The 17,140-nt window shown below is 46.5% G+C and overlaps 1 protein-coding gene across 2 annotated transcripts in view; it reads right to left on the minus strand.

Moving 5' to 3' along the window:
* Nucleotides 1–6,325: 6,325 nt before the first annotated feature.
* The window catches only part of SARNP (SAP domain containing ribonucleoprotein), a 47,775-nt gene continuing 36,960 nt past the window's right edge, over nt 6,326–17,140 (minus strand). For both annotated transcript variants that reach the window (XM_034792930.1, XM_034792929.1), the window contains 2 exons: nt 10,700–10,789; nt 6,326–8,802 (listed from right to left, as the gene is read on the minus strand). In XM_034792930.1, coding sequence (XP_034648821.1) covers nt 8,761–8,802; nt 10,700–10,789 — 132 coding nt within the window. In that variant the 3' untranslated portion in view covers nt 6,326–8,760. The remainder of the gene's footprint in view (nt 8,803–10,699; nt 10,790–17,140) is intronic.

Below are 17,140 nucleotides of genomic sequence, written 5' to 3' on the forward strand. Positions count from 1 at the left end.
TACTCCACACCCGGAGGCAGACGGATGATAGCAGCTAGAGCTCGAGCTGGAGTCTAGATCTCTGGGTTCCACTCCTCCAGAGCGCCTGGGGGTGCATGGGGCTGGGCGGAGGAGTAGGGTAGGTCAGCCCACTTGTAACATTCCTGGGTGGGTGGGTTGGTTTGCTTCGAAGGACGATGTCAAAAGTTTAATGAGAGCTTGCTTTTGTTCTGGTCGCGTCTCCCCCGAGGCTGCTGGGAGCTGCGCCCCGCATCACCTGCTTTCCCCGGCCCTCGGCTGACCTAATTCAGAGACAGAGGGTGCAGGCACGCAGGGCAGACAAATTAGGACAGGGACAGAGCCAGTTACCTCCATCCTGGTGACCACCCACAGCCATGTCAGAGGGAGGGGGTGCAACCCCATGCCAGCCATGCCATAATATGGCTCTCCTAACCTTCCCCCTCTGATGCCTAATAAGACTGTCCGCATGCAACATTCACAGTAATTATACCAGCAGGCAGGGAGCTTGGCTGGGATCCACCCATCCTGCTGACTCTGTAGCAGGATTCAGAGTAGCAGCCGTGTTAGTCTGTATCCGCAAAAAGAACAGGAGTACTTGTGGCACCTTAGAGACTAACAAATTTATTAGAGCATAAGCTTTCGTGGGCTACAGCCCACTTCTTCGGATGCATATAGAGTAGAACATATATATATCTCCTCAACACACACACACACACACACACACTCCCACCCACCCACCCACCATGAACAGGTGGGAGTTGTCTTACCAACTTTGAGAGGCCAATGAAATAAGAGAAAAAAACTTTTGAAGTGATAATCCAGGTAGCCCAGTACAGACAGTTTGATAAGAAGTGTGAGAATACTTGCAAGGGGAGATAGATTCAATGTTTGTAATGGCTCAGCCATTCCCAGTCCTTATTCAAACCGGAGTTGATTGTATCTAGTTTGCATATCAATTCCAGCTCAGCAGTCTCTCCTTGGAGTCAGTTTTTGAAGTTTTTCTGTTGTAAGATAGCCACCCGCAGGTCTGTCATTGAATGGCCAGACAGGTTAAAGTGTTCTCCCACTGGTTTTTGAGTATTTTGATTCCTGATGTCCGATTTGTGTCCATTAATTCTTTTGCGTAGAGACTGTCTGGTTTGGCCAATGTACATGGCAGAAGGCATTGCTGGCACATGATGGCATATATCACATTGGTAGATGTGCAGATGAACGAGCCCCTGATGGTATGGCTGATGTGATTAGGTCCTATGATGATGTCACTTGAAGAGATACTCAAAAACCAGTGGGAGAACACTTTAACCTGTCTGGCCATTCAATGACAGACCTGCGGGTGGCTATCTTACAACAGAAAAACTTCAAACACAGACTCCAACGAGAGACTGCTGAGCTGGAATTGATATGCAAACTAGACACAATCAACTCAGAATTGAATAAGGACTGGGAATGGTTGAGCCATTACAAACATTGAATCTATCTGCCCTTGTAAGTATTCTCACACTTCTTATCAAACTGTCTGTACTGGGCTAGCTTGATTATCACTTCAAAAGTTGTTTTTTCCTCTTACTTAATTGGCCTCTCAGAGTTGGTAAGACAACTCCCACCTGTTCATGCTCTCTGTATGTGTGTGTATATATCTCCTCAATATTTATTCCACTCTATATGCATGCGAAGAAGTGGGCTGTAGCCCACGAAAGCTTATGCTCTAATAAATTTATTAGTCTCTAGGGTGCCACAAGTACTCCTGTTCTTTCTGTAGCAGGAGACACCAGTGCTGCCTGTGAAGCAAGGACTAACACCAGCGGCAGAGCGATCACGCTGGAGAGATGGGCACAAGCCACTGCAACCCGCCCCTGATAAAGCACGCATGGGTCCCACCGTGCTGCACAGGGCAGCAGCCAGTCCACAGCACAACAGATGGTTTGGGGCAATTATCATCCCATGGGCCCAGCCTAAACTCAGCTGTGGGATGTCCCTTGTTTGTCCAAGGTCTCATGGGCACAGTCCACAGCCAGTAGACCCCGCGGAACAAGATGTATCTGCCGTGGAAGGACAAAGGGCTGAGCTGACCCTGCCGGGGAGCAGTTCTAAGCAGATGGTTAGAGCCCTACACCATCTCCTCCTCAGGGACATGCCTGTCTTCTAAAGATTAGAACAGAACCTGTCCTGACTGTTCATCCCCTATCTACCACGGCTTTATAAACCTCAGCCTACCATTCTGTAGGGCTAAGTTGCGGCTTTGCACATGGCGCTGGGACCAAAGCTCTGGAGAGCAGCCAAGGGAATCCATGCATATGGGCACTTCCACCTGCCGCCGTATGTGCTTCTGAACCTTGCTTCACACCTGGGATAAGCGGTCCTTGATGGAGAAAGGCCAAGCAGGCTGGGGAACAACAAAGCAGAGGGGCAGGTCACCCTAAGGCTGCCATGAGCGTGGTGGGAGCAGAATGGCACGCACAACTGTGGAGAGAGAATAAAGGTCCTCGCTCTATTCCCCGCTGAGTCTCTTCTTCCAAGGCACCTGGGATGAGATTGGGGGGGGGGGGAATCCCCCAGTTATTGAAAACATCTTCCCTTCTGAGACCCCCTGACAAGTCAATTACACTACACAGGAGCAACAGGGAACATCTAACATCTGACCCTCATCTCTGGGAGCTCCTGGCTCAGCAGAAGAGAAGCAACAGGTTCTGTTGAGTCCCCTCACTCCACCCTTCTACCTTAGCGCAGGGACTGGGAGATTATCTGGCCTGTGCTATAAAGGAGGTCAGACTAGAGGACCATAGTGGTCCCACCTGGCCTTGTAATCTCTGAATTTATGACACGTCCATACAGCAGCCTGCACAGGGGGGCTCTGGCCTGGCTGAGGTCTGGGCACCAAACTTCCAGTGCAGTAGTGCCAAGAGCAGATACAGTAGGACTGCAATGAGAAGTGTGATTGACAGCTAAGGGGCAAGGTGCCGGGGAGGAAGAGTTGATTGCAGGAGTTATCTGGGGAAGAGAGGACTGCCCAGCTCACTCACTTCTCTTCAAGCCTTTGCCAGAGCATGTGCTTCCCAAAGCACGTCCTGACGGGTCATCACATGGCCAACCATGGCACACGCCCCTCCCTCCAGCTTCCAGCTTGAGTGCATCTAGCAAACAGAGCTGGTGGGGAGAGGGAGTAACACACAGATGTGTACTTCAGAAAGGGGCAGGACTGAGGGAGCAACCATGGAGTTAGGTAATGTCCAGAGCCATTCTTGCAAGGGAGGGGAGCCAGGATGCCTGGGTTCCACTGCCAGCTCCGACACCAACTCTCTCTGGGTCAAGCCACTTCCGCTTTCGATGTGTTTCACAAAACCATCATGCAGCCCAAGTTTCCCCACAGACAGGGCCCAGAGGCCCCCTGAAATGTCTTGACAACTGCCACTCAGCCAATCCAGAAACAGAGCTTGGAACAGAAGCCAGGACTCCAGCCTCTCAGCCCCTGCCCCCATGCACTAGACATTACCGCTTCTGAAGACAGGAATAGAACCCAAGAGCCCCTGCTCTAAACCTTGGTGTAGAGATGCCAGGCTTCCTGATTTAACTACTCAGCAACATTCCTTCTGTCCTGAAAAATATTTGGGGTAGTGAAATTATATTCATTCTATAGAAAATCCACCCCTGGCCTTGGATTCTGGAGGCAATGTGGACTGGATCACCCAACAGGCCTCCCTGAGCTCCGATTTCTAGGGGAAAAGCACAGTTGATTCACGGCCCAAGCAAGCTGTGCAAATCAGAGTTTAACTAGTCCTGAACCCCTTGGATTAGCCAGGGACTCCAGGGATTGAGCCAATCGCAGCAGCAGCAGCTCACCAAGTCCCAGTTCTTGCAAGATGGATATAGATATTTTTTAAAAACAGTCCATTCACCTCCAAACGCAGGGAGGAGGGGACGAGCGTGGTCAGAACTACAACTGTTAAGGTGCACAGAAGGACAGAGCAGTACAGAGTAGGATGGGCCCTTGCTGTGAAACTAACCAGCCTTGACGCAGTTGGGGGCAGGGGAAGAGGATAACCTGTAACCTAATCAATTTGAACATAACACAACTTCAAGCAAGGGGGTTTACCTACAGTCAGTTTCAAGGCGACTCCAGAAGAGATTTCAGTGCAGGCCTATAAGATATTTAAAACTGTGGGGAGGGGAAGGAAGGGACAGAAGAAATCTTAAAGTGTATTGCTGTGTATTAACCCCCTCCCCTCTCTCTCTCAGGCTCTGGTTTTGTTTCCTTATTTTTCTGAATTTAAACACAAGAAGTTTCCAACCCAGCCACAGACGACTCAGGGGCAGGAGGCCATTGGGGTGAAGGCGACAGCGCGAACGGGAAGATGTGTTTGTGTTTCTTTGTGAAGGGGCACACGCGCACACACACACACACACACACAGTGTGCCCATCTCTCTTCTCTCACCCCACCTCCTCCTTCCCTTCACATTGTGCGAGCCCAACCATTTCCCACCCCCACTCCTCCCGCCGCCCTGACCTATAGTCCCACTTGCGTTTTCAGCCCAAGCGTCTGCTCTGAAAAGTGACTTCATGCTGAATTTGGGCGCTGCGCGGCGTTACCAGCTCTCACGCTGCAAGCCCTGGCCCTCCTTTTCTTTCGCTCGCTTTCCCACACTTTCCCCCACTCATTGTGTGTCCGCTGCTTTTTTTCTCCACCTATTCAGCCCAAATTAGTCACGAGCGGCTCCCAGCTCGGAGAGGAAAAATAAATTAGGTGGTGTTTTAAACCCAGTGTGATTAGAATGATTTCCCCCCCACACCACGGAGGGAAAAGCCCAGCATTTAAAAGAAGCAGTGTCCTCTACAAAATAAACTCCCACCAAGCAGGAAAAAGAAGCAGAGGGGAGAGAGGGGGGAGGGGAGATCTCGACAGGCAGCGATGCCCTCTGTAGCACTGGCTGCTGGACCAGGGCTGGGAAAACAGAAAGTGCCTATATACAGGCAAAGGGAGAGAGTGATCGATAAAGGAGAAGCGAGGGGTAGACCTGGGTTCGTTGCTATATTGCTCCCATGGCCAAAGGAAATTCATCCCGAACAAGGAGAGGGAGGTGAAATGGGGGAGCAAGAGACACTCAGGTAGTTTTACTAGCGCACAGGGAAGCGATCAATTTGAGGATGGGTGCAGGGGAGAGAATGCCGGGGGGCAGAATATGCATTAGTGCTCCTAGAACGTGAGGAATGATTTGGAACGGCAGAGAGAACGTGCAATGGAGGCACTGTCCATATCTGTAGTGATCCCATATGCCCAAGGGAAACTGAACAAGCTGTGCTTGTGTGGTTTCTAGAGGCAATAGGGGCTGGGTTCCAGTGGTCAGACAACGGGACGGCAAGACAGGATATCTGGCTTCTATTCCCAGCTCTGGGAAGAGAAAATATTGACTAGTTAGAACAGGAGACTGAAGTCAGGACTCTTGGGTTCTGTTTCTGCCTCAGAAAGGGGAGTGTAATCAAGGGGTCAGAGCACAAGCATGGAAATTGGAACTCCTGGGTTCTACGCCCAACTCTGCTGTACAACCTTAAGTGAGTCCCTTTACCGTACGTCAGCCTGTACAAAGGGGACCCCACTTACCTAACACCTGGGGGGATTAGGGATTTGAGTACCATCAGCAGCCCTCCCTGCAGTACTGTCAAACCGCTGATCATTTATACCACTCAGGTAGTATACGGAGAAGTACAGGAAGTGATCAGAAATAAAACAGCCAGGGACACAAAAGGATATTTGCACTTGCCAAGCAGACCAAGGGCAATCCTAGAACTGAGAGCATCTGACTTCTTAGCACCAAATAATAAACAAAGGAGGCCTGGGCAGTATATACACAGCACCCAGCATGTGCAAGATGCTTTACAGGACATTTAAAAGCAGAGTCCCTACTCCAAAGGGCTTGCAAAGTTTAATGAGGTCAACAGGAAGCAAAGAGGAATTCTGTATCCAACAAACTATAGGGAAGAATTCAGGGAGGCAGAATGGGCTAAGAACTGGGGTTTGTCCAGGATGCCAGGGGTTAACAAAAAGCATCATGGGATCTTGCACGACTACAAGTGCTCAGGACCTCTGTGTTCATTTGAAGGCAAGGGGCACAGTACACCGTGGGAAGTCATTTAAACCAGGGCAGAATGAACATAAATGACGTTTTCCTTGGGCCATGGGATTGACGCGCACAGGTGTAAACACCACCACACGATGCAGCACCAGAGAGAATCAGACCTCAGCGATGTTTGGCTCTGTGCTAGCACGGCCCAACCCTGACACCACAGGAAAAAGCACTGTTACATCACACACCAACTAGGCAGATACAGGTGTTGCCTTGAAGAAGCAGTTTTATTATGAAACCAAGAGTGAAATGCAGTGTTTGTCCTGGCACACTTCAAAACATTTCAAGCAAATAACCAGCAAAAAGCCATGAGCGGAATAGAAAATACATATTACAAAATCCGACATACAAAAAAAACCAAAACCAGAATAAGGTTATTCCATTAAGTCTGGAAGGAGACGGGGGCTTCGGTTCAATCTACCATTGACACCCCAAGCCACACACAATGCAACCTGAATCCTATAGTTGCTGGGCAAGCAAACCAACCTCCGATATTGCTTAGAATCGCCTGGGGCATACAGCTGAGACATCAGCCTGCGTGCATCGGTGGTGCCGAGCACAAGCCGTTTGAAGACCTCTACATTTACAGAAAAATATATTGCTTTTCAAGAGTCAGGCTGGCCCCTTTGCCCAGCCTACTGTACGCATGCAGCTGCTGTTCTCCACTGCGTGTGACCAGTGCAAACACATCTTTCCAATAGAGGGTATGGTCAGAAGCAAGAATCCCTGGATGCAAATCTCTGAAGCACAGGCACATTTCAACCAAAATGGACATTTAAAAGCAAAGATCAATCAAGGGGAAATCTGCCCAGCTGTTCTATTTTTCTGGGGACCTTGATATAAGTTTAAGGGTAAAAAAGTTACATAAGATGTTAGACGCACAAGGAATACCTGTGTGTAAAAACCTATTAAGGAGACGAGGAAAGGCACCATACGTCTTCCCTCTCTATCGAATCACTAACAACAGCTATTGGCCTCAGAGGCCTAGAGCAAAGCATGGGACAACAGCTCTCTGGTATTAGCTAACACTCTTGCTCCATCTACACAACTTAACATGGAGAACGGATTCCTACAGCTTCTTAAAAACAGAAGGTGCCGTTTGATAAGCTAACCAGACAAAAGGTGCATAACATTTGCAGCCAGGCTGTGTTTCGCTCCTGTACTAAGCATGATGTTGCAGGGAAAATGGAGACGTTAACGTGACAGGAGGGAAATTCGCTTCAGTCCCGATGCAGAACAGGTTCACTGCAACACCTTTTCAAACCACGTATTCCCAGGACAAGGTTGATGCTGTCCCCCTTTGCAAGAGGTGAGGCAGGAAGGCTGGTTTAAGACTGGGTGAGGTATTAACAAGTCTGACTGAGCTAGTCTGGATGTTAGATGAGGACAACACAAAATTCAACCTGGGAATAAAAACTGAGCAACGGAATTTTTTTGAAAGGCAAGAGAAATCTCACTAACCTTCCAGGAGATCTGAACATTTGTACTAAATGCCATAAGCCCCAGAACAGCCCTTAGAGGCCGGCAAAGTGGGTTTAATTTGTAAATGTTCTGGGATTCCTCTCTCCTTATTCCAAGGCTTTGGCCTTGATCTTCTGCCAATCACCAGCTGCTGCTCCAACCCATTCCCCACGAGACCACCCCCAGGAGCAGAGGTAGCGGAGAAAGACCCTTTCACATATGGGGTGGTTCATGAAGTTGAAAGCCTATCTGATACAAGAATGACGACTATGTTTTTTGGCAATCCCGTGCAATATATTAGGAAGGCCCTGCCCTGGCCAGCGAGGCAGCAAACACGATGTCACAAGCTGGGCGGGGCAACCCAAGAAGCAGCTGATGATCGACAGCAGAACCTACGTAGGGATGCAAGGTGCAGAAGAATGTTTTTAGCCAGGCTATTGGTGTGCATGCCCTGAAACTGCTGAACTTAAAGAGTGATTTCCTGGGGCTGAAGGAGGGAGAGGAGGGTTTCTTTGCCCAGGGCAGCCCAGAGAAATGGAGACAATAAAGATCAGCAACATTTAAATAAAAGGGCAGCTCCAGGAAGTTCCTGCTTTAAGTGGCATAACCTATCTCTCAACCCAAGGGTGCAACTCCCTAAGACATAGCAGGGAGAGCAAACCTTCCTCCAACTTCATCCCTGAATGGCACTATCCTTTCCTCATCCTACATCTGATGATAATGGCCACTCCAGTTCTCCTTCCTCACTACCTAGGTTCAAACCTGCAGCTTGGGTGGGCATTTACACCAGTGCACAGTGGGTGTAAAACACTTCCAATTTGGATGTGGTGGCATTACACACCTGCTTTGCACTGCTGTAAATAACTACACAAGTGGCAGGGGAATGGCGAACTGGGCAATGGGATTTCACCCACCACAGATACAAGAACATTTTTGCTCTTTACTCTGTATATATATATATTTTTTTAAACTTCACAATTGAAAAAATAAGCAGCACAACTGTACAGCTATCGGGGATTCTCTATTGGGTCCTGTGTGCAGAAGAGAGCCTACACTCCTTACTAGTGCTACTGTGTGTGTGGCGGGGGAAGGGAAGGGGGGGAGAGAGAGAGAAAGAGAGAGAGCGCGCACACACGTGAGCGTGCTCCCCGCCCAACAGGTAAAGCCTAAAATGGACAGACATCAGACAATCCCAAAGCGTTCTGCTCTTTTCCTCTTCTTTGCCTGCAAAAGGGATTGAAAGAAAAATCAAAACCAAAAAAACATTCACAATTCAAACCCCACACACATTTGGATGAAGACTAAAAAAAAAAAAAAAAAAACCCACCACACTTGATGGTATTAAATGACCCTAGTGCATGACTGACCCAGCCCCTGCCTGAATACGGGATCACAAGGTTAATTCAAGAGAGTATTTGGTATCTATGCTTGGCAAGGCGCTAGAAGATTTTAGTCCAACAAACGGAGCTTGAAATCAAGTTGCAAAAGCATACAGTGCCCAAGATACAGTGCTGCTGAAGTCACTTCATCTCGCTGGCAACATGCTACAAAAGGGAACAATGCCTACTTGAGAGGCCTGGAAACCCTTCCAGGCAATGGGGAGGTGGGAAATTTAAAAGGGCAAAGGGTTAACACTCTTCTATTCATGGAAAAGGTGAGAGGGACACACTAAACTGCATTAAATATTCTATTGCGTCTCTCAGATATGCCTTTAACTTGATACACGAGGGGCATATAAATCTTAATTTTTAGCAGGATAAATAGCCAGGGGGCAACAGAAGCCCGAACCAAGAATCTCCAGGGGAAAGGTGCATTTGAGTGCACACAATACTAGTCAAAAGACCTTTTTGTTCCAGGCACAACCTATAAGTGACCTAGCGGAAAAACATGGAATCCTTCTCCCCCAGCCACCCCCTCTGCTCAGACTGAACAGGGGCCCGTTCTCCAGTGCTGCTTGCAGAAGGCTGGGAATGCCGTGCACCATTTCATTCCAGGGAAGCGTTTATCAAAAAGCTACAAAAACAAAACAGAAAAAGCCCCCAAACCCCACCTGAATAGCTGAGATCACTCTTCGGAGCCAAACAAAAAACCACTTCTTGTATGTCGGATCCAGAAGCCATCTGGTTAAGTAGCTTCTAAGAACCCAACAGCTCACCCTCCCGCAACCTTTGCCAATTGATTGTTAACATTAAAATCCATATCCAGCACCCCTCTGTGGACAGTGATGGGGGCTCAGCTCTCACTGATTTATGCTAGAGTATTATTTATGTAGCACCAATAGTGTTCATGATACTCGACAACAGGAACGTAGGAACTGCCACAGGACCATCTAGCCTGATCTTTGGTACCAGGTGCCGCACAGCAAGGCATAAACCCCCATAAATAAAATGGTGAGGCACTGTCTTGCAGAGCTTACAAATTAAAAATCAGACCAAAGAGACAACTGCAGGACAGAGGTGTCAAATCAAAAGATGGAAGAGAGAAAAGCAAGGGGTGTGGTCAATTTCTTGATCCTTACTTGTTCCTTCCTTTTTATGTTGTGAAATTTACATGGCTTTTATGATGAAAGGAGTGAAGCAAGTTTAAAGTTCAAGGGCTTCCTGGATAAAGGAAGTCACAAGGAGGGATGTGAATGGGAAGTAGTACAGTAGGCCACTCAAGGCATAAAGGGAGCAGTGTGGAGGAAACTGGAGGAGAACGGTTGCTCCCAATTTTCTGCAGGCATCTGTATTAGTTTGCAAGACTAAGAGCCCAGCCACCTCAGCCAGCGCTGGCCAGATCTGGTCGTTTGGGCTGCTCCAGACCAGGCGGACAAGCTCCCCATGGGGGTTAGAATGCATGCAACCCAAAGAGGCAGATGCTCATCAACGTAAAGAAGAGAATTTATCTTTGCGGTATCATCATTGGGGTACCTGAAGGAAACGAATATAAGTACTTGCATGCGGACGAGTAGGATGAGATCCACTTGAGTAGCAAGATCTCATGTGTGCAAAGAGTTACAGTGCCATCTTCTGGGATATTCAACTCTCCTAACAAGTCAGCACGGAAAGTGTTCTCAGCTGCCCTCTCGCCCCCAAACTTCTTATCACGTGCCCCTCTGCTTGCAGGTTTAGCATTTTACCTCTGTGTCCTCTGTGGCTCCAGCCCCAGCCGAACTTGTTACAATGCCAAAACGCTCCTTCCTCTTCTTCAGCTTCTCATCATCTTCGCTCTGTGTGGAAAGAAAGTAGAACATTTAGTTTGCCAGACAGGCCTAAAAGCATCATTTTAACAGTTGATAAGATTCCTTTCCTTGCCCCCCAAATCTTCCTGCTTTTAGCTACAACACCAGATGCTAGAAAAAAGAGTAGTTGCAAGATGATTTTGGGGTGCACATGAATTAGTGCACAGAACTGAACATACATGTTAGCAGGCATCATCATGCTGGCATGGTTAGGTGCCCCGTCCAGAAGGGATTTATTAAATAGATGCTAAAAAGAACCTCCGAGGAGCATTTACGATAAGTAGGTCCCCATGCAAAACCAGCTCTCCCTCCATGGTAATCAAGGAAAAGTGAACCCTATTTCTCTGGAGTACAATGGTGAAATTTGTGGAGTTTGTGGGATGAATGGCTAAAGCTAGGTAACCCGTGACCTTGCACCTGCCTAACTTTGCAACTACTCTATCCCCTCCACTTTAAATGTCTTTAGCCTTTAACTGTCCACCTTAGCAGGTCAAGTCAAAGAAGAGCCGACCACGATAGCTAGTGAGGTAGGGAGGAAAAGAGGAAGCCTTTATATTCCCAACGGAGTAAATGAAAGGCGCTGGATTGGCAGCCTTAGAAAGCGAGTCTCTGTTTAACCAAAGCAGTACAAGTACCTGGGCAGTGACAGTCTAAGCTTCCTGTCAGTGTGTCCCAATCCTGACAGGGAGGGAGGGTCCCTTCCTAAGTTCTCCCATTAAATCTTTGGCCTCGGTAATGGAACCCAAACTCATTTCACACAGGCCACTGAGCAGCAGACCAGGGTTGGATTTCAGTTAGGAACCTAGAGATGAAAGCCTCTGTATCCCTATTACCAACCCAAGTGTAAGCCCAACATTGAGGATTTACAAGATCTCACGTTAAAAATCAAAATGTTTCCCCGATGAAATGCTCCAATGGAAATAGTTTAAAAAACTGCCCCGTAAAGTTTGCAGCATGAAGAGAATTTGCAGAAAGTGAAGCTGGCGACTCCCTGCAGAATGATGGCATAAACACTCTCACCAGCGCTGGTGAAACTAGCAGCAAAAGGGAAGAACCCAATTCACTTTGATGAGCATCACCACCAACTAACACCAATCCACCTGCTGCATGTTTTTCCTCATTTGGAAATTAAGGAATGTGGTTGAACATGATAAAGAGGATGCACCCTCTTAAGAGCGAACGGATCAGGTCAGCCCAATGGTCCATCTAGCCCAGTATCCTGTCTTCTGACAGTGGCCAGTACCAGATGCTACAAAGGGAATCAACAGAACATGGCAATTCTGAGTGATCTATCCTGTCATCCATTCCAGCTTCTGGCAGTTGGAGGTTTAGGGACACCCGGGGCATAAGATTGTGTCCCAGACTATCTTGGCTAATAGCCATTCATAAATCTATCCTCCGTGATCTTCCTTAATTTTTTTTAACCTAATTATACTTTTGGCATTCACAACATCCCCTGGCAACGAGTTCCACAGGCTGACTGTGCATTGTGTGAAGTAGTAGTTCAATTTGTTTGTTTTACAGCTGCTGCTTTTAATTTCACAGGGTGACCCTGGTTTGTGGGTTAGGTGAAGGACTAAACAACACTTTATTCACTTTTTCCAAATCATTCATGACTTTACGAACCTCTGTCATCTCCCCCTCCATAGTCATCTCTTTTCCAAGCTGAACAGACCCAGTTTTTTAATCTTACACTTGATCCTGCAGTGAAACCATAATGCCATGTTTGCAACATCACCTCTCTCTCTCTAGGAGCAGGCTAATGTCAGCCTCAGGACTATGTGAATCATCCAACATAAACCAAGGGAACATTTTATACAACCTAAGCACCTGGGGAGTACATCGTTTCCCATGCCTGCCCCAGGACAATAGGCCCTGAACTTGAAGCACTAGCTCCCCATTTGCCCTTAGAGACTTCATGGATCATGATGATGGTCTCAACTTTTATCGAGAGAACCCGCTGGCCCCTTCACAAGGGAGCGCGGATGTTACTGGAAAGTCTCACACAAGTTACCGAACGAGCTCTCTTTGTTGCTTCCAAGGAGGATTTTTATGGCCATACGGATTTATTTTATTATTATTATTTCCACCACTCAATTTCTTGCATTTTCTAATCCCCTATTTAAAGAGGTGCCCACTGGCCCAGAGGATGTTGCTATCTGTCAGCGAATCTTTTATACGCCAAAGCAGAGTTTTTCCTGCAAGGCAGCATTCCAGTGCAATAGAACAATCCTAAAAATCCCTCCAAAGCTCAATCTAGACACAAAGTCTTAGCATGGGCCCCAAGATCCAGTTAAACACTGGAATCAATTGCCTAGGGAGGTTGTGGAATCTCCATCTCTGGAGATATTTAAGAGTAGGTTGGATAAATGTCTATCAGGGATGGTCTAGACAGTATTTGGTCCTGCCATGCGGGGAGGGGACTGGACTCGATGACCTCTCGAGGTCCCTTCCAGTCCTAGAATCTATGAATCTTTGGTTCAGCCTCAAGAGGACATGTCAGTATATATCCTGTGTACATTTGCACAGTAGAGCAGGCAGATTAGACAGCATAGATATTGGTTTTGCACATTTTAACTCCTACAGACTGATGTGACAAATAACACTGGTCTCCAATTTTTGAGAAGTCGTCTGCTTCAGAGATAAAATGTGCTATTTATTATGTATTTTGATGTGCTGAATTCAAATATGACAATTAAAAACAACTGATTGGCTACTGTTTCTAAGATATTTAAATTTTTACATTTTATGTCTATCTATATTGTGTAGATAGAGTTTTAATCATAAATTGTAAACCTAGGTCTTTTAATGTGTTTATGGTTGCTTTACAGGATAATATTTCACCTGTCCCGTTTATGTAACTTTAAAATTTATTATGAAACAAAAGGCAAAACACTATTCTGTACATAGTTTAGTCCTATTCAGTGTCTACTCAGCGCTTCTTGGCTTGTCTCTTGTATTCATTAAATGGAGCATCTCTTGTCACTGTCCAGCAATAGTCTGCAAGCACTGATGGGCTCCATTTGCCCTGATAGCGTTTCTCCATTGTTGCAATGTCCTGGTGAAATCGCTCGCCGTGCTCGGCGCTCACTGCTCCGCAGTTCGGTGGAAAAAAATCTAGATGAGAGTGCAAAAAATGTATTTTTAGTGACATGTTGCAACCAAGGCTTTTGTATGCCTTGAGGAGGTTTTCCACCACCAACCTATAGTTGTCTACCTTGTTTCTGAGAAAATTTATTGCCACTAACTGGAAGGCTTGCCATGCCGTCTTTTCCTTGCCACGCAGTGCATGGTCAAATGCATCATCTCGAAGAAGTTCACGAATCTGAGGACCAACAAAGACACCTTCCTTTATCTTAGCTTCACTTAACCTTGGAAATTTTCCACAGAGGTACTTGAAAGCTGCTTGTGTTTTGTCAATGGCCTTGACAAAGTTCTTCATCAGACCCAGCTTGATGTGTAAGGGTGGTAAAAAAAAAATCTTCCTTGATTCAACAAGTGGTGGATGCTAAACACTTTTCCTCCCAGGCTCCAATGACTGTCGGAGTGGCCAGTCTTCCTTGATGTAGTGGGAATCTCTTGCACGACTATCCCATTCACAGAGAAAACAGTAGTACTTTGTGTATCCAGTCTGCAGACCAAGCAAGAGAGCAACAACCACAAAGCTGCCACTGATGTTGGTCATAGTTTATGCACCTCAAAAGTTGTTTCATGTGGTCATAGGTTTCCTTCGTATGGACTGCATGACCAACTGGAATTGATGGCAAAACATTGCCATTATGCAGTAAAACAGCTTTAAGACTAGTCTTCGATGAATCAATGAACAATCTCCACTCATCTGGATCATGAACGATGTTGAGGGCTGCCATCACATCATCGATGTTGTTGCAGGCTACAAGGTCACCGTCCATGAAGAAGAATGGGACAAGATCCTTTTGACGGTCACAGAACATGGAAACCCTAACATCACCTGCCAGGAGATTCCACTGCTGTAGTTTGGAGCCCAACAGCTCTGCCTTACTCTTGGGTAGTTCCAAATCCCTGACAAGGTCATTCAATTCACCTTGTGTTATGAGGTGTGGTTCAGAGAAGGAGGATGGGAGAAAATGTGGGTCCTGTGACATTGATGGTTCAGGACCAGAAGTTTCATCCTCTTCCTCGTCTGACTCAAGTGAGAGTGATTCTGGTGCATCAGGAACCGGCAGTCCTTCTCCGTGGGGTACTGGGCGTATAGCTGATGGAATGTTTGGATAATGCACAGTCCACTTTTTTCTTCTTTGACACACCTTTCCCAACTGGAGGCACCATGCAAAGTAACAATTGCTGGTATGATCTGTTGGCTCTCCCCAAATCATTGGCACTGCAAAAGGCATAGATTTCCTTTTCCTGTTCAACCACTGGCGAAGATTTGTTGCACAAGTGTTGCAGCATATGTGTGGGGCCCATCTCTTGTCCTGATCTCCAATTTTGCAGCCAAAATAAAGGTGATAGGCTTTCTTAACCATAGTGGTTATACTGCGCTTTTGTGATGCAAAAAAGTCACTTCACCACAAACATAGCAGAAGTTAGCTGCACTGTTCACAGAAGTACGAGGCATCTCTGCTCACTTTGGCTAAACAGAAAAGTGTCCCTTTGCAAAATCAGACACTGACAAATAAGAGCACGGCACTGTATGATTTCTAGAGCTGATATAGGGCAATTTGTTCAGCAGAGTGATGTAAGCTTCGTTATGATTGCATCATCCATGACTTCTAGAAATAACATGATGCAATTCATATCATGTATGACGCAATACCAGCTTCAGATTGCATCATTCATTGTTTTGCCTAAAAAGCAAGTACTGTCCAAACCCAGTCATAGATTTATTCATAAATCCAGTCAAAGATGTATTTTAGTCATTTCTGGTTTAAATTGAGATCCCTTCCCTTTATAACTCACTTATCCTCTGCCATTCCCAAGTCAAGGGTCGTATATACTGACCCAATAGCACATCTTGAAAACTAGAGCCAATCAACAATTGTAAGCATCATTTTCGTTCTCAGTGACCCAGAATTAGTGAAGTTTGACAACATTTATTTCAGAAGCATTTTGGCTGTAGAGCAGTGTAATCCATCCCACAAAGTACCCTAAACTCTCACACTTACAACAGACCATGAGGCTCGGCTCTGTGGTTCTAGTCTGTTAATGACGTTAATGTGAACTATGTACGTGGGGTCACTAGGGATCTTTGAAAGGCACCTTCTGTTTGAAGCCTTCACAAAAAGCAGACATCCCTTAAAACTGGGAATGTCCTAACTAGATTGTGGTTAATTCTCAGTTAAGGGTTTCTACACCCTAACCACTTACAAGCTTAAGGTTCTTTCCTGGGAATCATTAGTAAGCAGAACTACCAATAAGTTGATAGCAGCCGCGAATGAAAGAGACCAGGGCTGTAATTTGCTGTAAAATTCTACAGCTGCTGCTCCTCCAGGATCTGCACAAGAGAGGTATCTCACAACCCTGTCAAGTGGTATTTTTCTAAACCATTAAATATGAAGGCACCTTTCCTTTGAATGATTTGCTGCAGTGCTCTCAGATTTGTTACCCGTGGTTTAATAAACCGCCCGGGTAGAATCTGGCTTACTATCCAACGCTAGGGGCTCATTTCTGCAAGCATCAGAAAGGATGTCTCATGGAGCTCTACTCCATTTTTCTGCTGACATTCACTTTGCACACCAAACTGTTTTCACAGGGGATGCTTCAGATTAGGATATTTTACTTCACTCCCTGCTCCTTCAGCGAGAGCAGAGGGGTGGGCATGCATGCTCAGAGGAGTTCTTCTCTTGCTATGGACACAATACATTTGGCTACCGCTGGCAGGATGAGAGATCTGATCGACTCGTGGTTTTCAGTCTAGCAAGAGGCAGTCTGATATACCACACAACTACCTCGATACTCATCATAGGGCTCTTGCCCCCCGTTTCTATTCCCTGCACTGGCCACCACTCCTCTCAAAAGCATTTCCATTTTGACATGACCATCTCAGCACCCACTCAGCTACCTTCACAAATTCCATTTCAGTGATTTGCAGTCTGAATGGACACAGTTTTACTGACATTTTGCAGAACTGTCACGTCCCTACATTTCTCGAGATTCTTCACAAAATCAGAGGCTTTTATCTCCACTGCCACTACCCACACAGATGCCTTGACTATCAGTAATAACCAAGGCCATCATTACCCTTTAAAAGCCTCAATGCATCCATTTTCAATGGATTTATTTCTAGCTTTGGCTATTTCAGTCCTCATTTAGCCAGTTTCGTCAACTCAGGCTGTCCAATTACCTTGCTACACTCCTATA

Source organism: Trachemys scripta, chromosome 16 (assembly GCF_013100865.1).
Source record: "Trachemys scripta elegans isolate TJP31775 chromosome 16, CAS_Tse_1.0, whole genome shotgun sequence".
NCBI lineage: Eukaryota > Metazoa > Chordata > Testudines > Emydidae > Trachemys > Trachemys scripta.